At 51.1% G+C, this 4,271-nt stretch overlaps 1 protein-coding gene across 1 annotated transcript; it reads left to right on the plus strand.

Annotated features, from left to right (window-relative positions):
- Positions 1–1,042: 1,042 nt before the first annotated feature.
- On the plus strand, positions 1,043–3,855 carry LOC123402125 (putative receptor-like protein kinase At4g00960). Its single transcript, XM_045096005.1, has 7 exons — positions 1,043–1,404; positions 1,515–1,622; positions 1,722–1,867; positions 1,970–2,180; positions 2,647–2,887; positions 2,993–3,143; positions 3,223–3,855. Exons 1-7 carry the CDS (start codon positions 1,326–1,328, stop codon positions 3,550–3,552), a joined length of 1,266 nt encoding a protein of 421 aa, XP_044951940.1. The 5' UTR covers positions 1,043–1,325; the 3' UTR covers positions 3,553–3,855.
- Positions 3,856–4,271: the final 416 nt, after the last annotated feature.

A 4,271-nucleotide genomic window follows, 5' to 3' on the forward strand; every position in this document is an offset into this window, starting at 1 on the left:
TGTAGTGCTTTTACTAATACCATCATGGGTGTGTGCATTGGTTTCACAGAGTAAAAGTGTGCATGGTTAGGTTATACAGCTGGATCATGTGTGTAAAAACAATCTCTTGGAGATCGTTTAGAGATCAATGCAAGAGCAAAAGCCTCCTGTGCATCATGGCGATAGATTGCCCCGTGAAGAATGTGGGGGGAAGGCGAAGGGGAAATGAGGATCAAGAAGGGTGGCATCAAGGGAAAGGCGACGGCAATTGATTCATGGGTTATGGGATGTCAACATGAAACTATTGTCGTGGTTCTCAGTTCTCATCATTGGGTTGGCCATGTGGTCTTAGAAGTTACTCCCTCCGTTCCTAAATATAGTATTCCTAAATATAGTATAAGTCTTCCAAATGTTTTACTAATGAACAACATACGGATAACGGATGTATATAGACATATTTTAAAGTGTAGATTTAATTATTTTGTTTCATATATAGATCTTTAGTAAAAATCGCTTAAAATACTTATATTTAGAAACGGAGTGAGTATTTGCGTCGGTGCCATGAAGCATGCTTCATGTTGTATGAATGGTTACAAACAAACAAAGCTCCCACGGTTCTCCTGGAAGGCAAATTTTAACATTTCCCCATTTTTTAACATTCTGAAAAAAGAGCAAAATATGTGAGGACCTTATTTTTAACGGGCTCAATCCCCTTTCCAGTTCATTCATAAAAGATGCAATCATTTTTCAAAAACCATGAAACGGGAGAGAAAAAGAGCACATCATCATCAGGAAACCCATGTATGCACCCACAATCGAAGAGCGGGCTCGACATCACCATCATCAGGAAACCCAATGTATGCACCCGCAATAGAATCACACACCATGTGGCGCTATCAGCACTGTTGCACCAGTTCAACTAAAGTGTATATCATTTGCCGTCCAACGTTAAAATAACTTAAAACTCCACTGAGCATTAGAAAAGAGTTTTCTTGAATGTTAGAGCTCTTGCAGGGCCAAGCTCAGGAAACATGAAACCTTGGCAGGAACCACTTGAACAAACATCCGGTAGGCATCAGCGTCCCCTCCCTCTCCTTCCCCACACCTGCAGAGGGGCTCCGGGTATCCCGATGAGTGACCACCCCCTATTTCTCCTAACCAATCGCGCCAGCAGCAAACCAGTAGCACTAACGAATCTCCCAAGCCACGGCTGGCTGGGTGGCTAACTACAACTACAAAGTATACGACTCTTCACGACTCCAACGACCCAATAGCTAGCAAACAAGAAACCCCACATACAATTCCCACGGCTCAAGGCAGAGGAAGACCAGGAAGAAGAAGAACCCATGGTTGGATCGCCGTGCCGCCTTCGGCATCGCCGGCTGATGGACACCGCACCCGCAACGGCGAGCAGTGATCCAGCTGGTACGTACGTACATCCAGTTCTTGCTTTGTTGCAGACACGTGTGTACGCGTGAATACTTCTTGAGTTGAAGAAGGTGGTTCAGTTGTTGATCCGTGTCTTGCTGTGCCAGGACATGGCGGCTCCAGTGGGATGCCGATCATGGTCTCCATCCTTGTGGTGGTCATCATCTGCACCCTTTTCTACTGCGTCTACTGCTGGAGATGGAGGAAGCGCAACGGTGAGCTCTAGTCGGCGTGAGGTTAGCATTAGGAGTGCTGCTAGTGGATGTGGAACTGGCTAGCTAATTAGAGAATTTGCTCGGTTGTTAATTTTGCAGCTGTGAAGAAGGCTCAGCTGGAGAGGCTGAGGCCACTGTCCAACTCGGACCTGCCGGTGATGGACCTCTCCACCATCGCCGCCGCCACCAACGGTTTCTCCAAGGAGAACAAGCTCGGCGAAGGCGGCTTCGGGCCGGTCTACAGGGTACAAGCACTGCCAGATCCTAGCTAGCTCGCCAGTCATGTCCTGAGATGATACGTCCTAGCTTGGCCGTCATTCATGCATGCCGCGTAAACTGTTTTTCAGGGCGTCCTGGACGGCGGCGCGGAGATCGCGGTGAAGCGGCTGTCGGCGAGGTCGCGGCAGGGCGCGGCGGAGTTCCGGAACGAGGTGGAGCTGATCGCCAAGCTGCAGCACAGGAACCTGGTGAGGCTGCTGGGTTGCTGCGTGGAGAAGGACGAGAAGATGCTCGTCTACGAGTACCTCCCCAACCGGAGCCTCGACGCCTTCCTCTTCGGTTCGTCGCGGCTCCCTTTCTCTTTCCCCTTCTCTTTCTTCCATGGCGCGGTGCAAGCAGCCCTCGTGTCCAATTATTTACTCGATCGTGTATGTAACACGGCCATGTCATTTGGTATGGTAGTAGAGATTAGGTGTGGAGATTGATTGGGACACATGGGGCATATGCACATGACTGAACCAAATTACTCCAGCTCTTGGGGCTGGGTTCTGCAATCTCCATTGTTTACTGATTTTGAGTCAATTAGGTCCAACGATGCTATCAGATCGATGCAAAGTAGGTCAATGGGAAGCCTAAGTAGGTAGCATGGGAATTCGTGCGGCGTCCATGTGCTTCCTGCGTGTAACCTTGCTGGGAATTCGAAAATTGGAACTACCTTTTCAAATTCAAGAGAATGAACTCAATTGAAAGTTATCATGAATTATTATTTGCAACTTGATGGGATTTTGTGCAATGTATTTTTTAGGTACCAGAAAGACCGCGCAGTTGGACTGGAAGATGAGGCAGAGCATCATCGTGGGGATCGCGCGCGGGCTGCTGTACCTCCACGAGGACTCGTGCCTCAAGATCGTCCACAGGGACCTCAAGGCCAGCAACGTGCTCCTCGACAACAAGATGAACCCCAAGATCTCCGACTTCGGCATGGCCATGATCTTCGAGGACGAGGAGATCGAGGTCATCAACACCGGCCACGTCGTCGGAACATAGTAAGTGCGCAATGCAACACCCCAATATATATGTTCTTCAGGGTTCAGGCCGTGGGTGAATGTGATCTTTGTGGGTGCTGACCCGAGGTTGGTCGAAAAATGCAGCGGGTACATGGCGCCGGAGTACGCGATGGGGGGCGTCTTCTCGGTGAAGTCGGACGTGTTCAGCTTCGGGGTGCTGGTGCTGGAGATCCTCAGCGGGCAGCGCAACGGCGCAATGTACCTCCAGGAGCACCAGCAAACCCTCATCCAGGACGTACGTAAACCGGCCAGAAAATGCAGGGTTTTCTCCTTCCGTTGTCTGAACATTTTTGTCTGATGGCGCGTGCGTGCAGGCATGGAGGATGTGGAAGGAGGACAAGGCGGCGGAGTTGATGGACGCGTCGCTGGCCGGGTCGTACGCCAAGGACGAGGCGTGGCGGTGCTACCACGCCGGCCTGCTGTGCGTGCAGGAGAGCCCCGAGCTCCGGCCCACCATGTCCAGCGTGGTGCTGATGCTCATCGGCGACCAGGCGCAGCTGCCGGCGCCGGAGCAGCCGCCGCTGTTCGCGAGCCCGAAGAAGTCCCCGGCGTCGGACCAGTCCTCGCTGGCGGTGAGGTCCGAGACGACGTCCAAGACGCACTCCGTCAACGACGTCTCCATCACCATGATCCAGCCACGATAGAGTTTTCCCTCCTCCCTTCTTCTTCTTGATAAGGTTCGTGGTTGGTGATGGGTGAGATGTCCATGCACGACGATAGAGGAGGTTGGAAGAAGTAAGGAAATGTATAACAGCGTCGACGAGAGATATCCATGGGCGTTCTGTGGGCCCGGCGAGGTTGATTTTGAGTTCATTCTTTCGGCAAGAGCAGCTGGGCACCCTGTAAATATCTCATTACTGTTTCGGTAGCATCTTGCGAGCTGTGACTGCACCGAAAAAAGCAAAGGGAGATGACAAGAAAACGGTCTGAATTCTTGCGCAGCGTGACATGGACCGCATGGAGATGCTTTGAACTTGCCATGACAAAATTAAGGAAACGTTTCCACCGTGAAGTTGTGATGATAAAATCGATCTCTTTTGGTGTGGGATTGGTATTGCTGAAAGGAACGGCACCTGAGAAAATATGACCCGGAGTCCCTGTTCTCTCGCGCGCACGGGGTCAAAGAGATCTCGCAAGCAATCCAAGCACGCGCGTCCATAGATCATGGATCATCAATCAGAGGCCACTAGGGCAGTAGTATACGACTAGTCTGGTAGTGGAACACGTTACACGTAGTATTACTCTGCTTTGTGTTGAGCTAACTGACATGTAATTAACGACCTCATGACGCCATGGATTGGCCCCGACGGCACAAGAGGCCACCTACTCCAACTAGCCGTCTATCCACTGCCCGCACGCGAAC

The sequence above is a fragment of the Hordeum vulgare genome, chromosome 6H (genome assembly GCF_904849725.1).
Source record: "Hordeum vulgare subsp. vulgare chromosome 6H, MorexV3_pseudomolecules_assembly, whole genome shotgun sequence".
In the NCBI taxonomy this organism is placed as follows: domain Eukaryota; kingdom Viridiplantae; phylum Streptophyta; class Magnoliopsida; order Poales; family Poaceae; genus Hordeum; species Hordeum vulgare.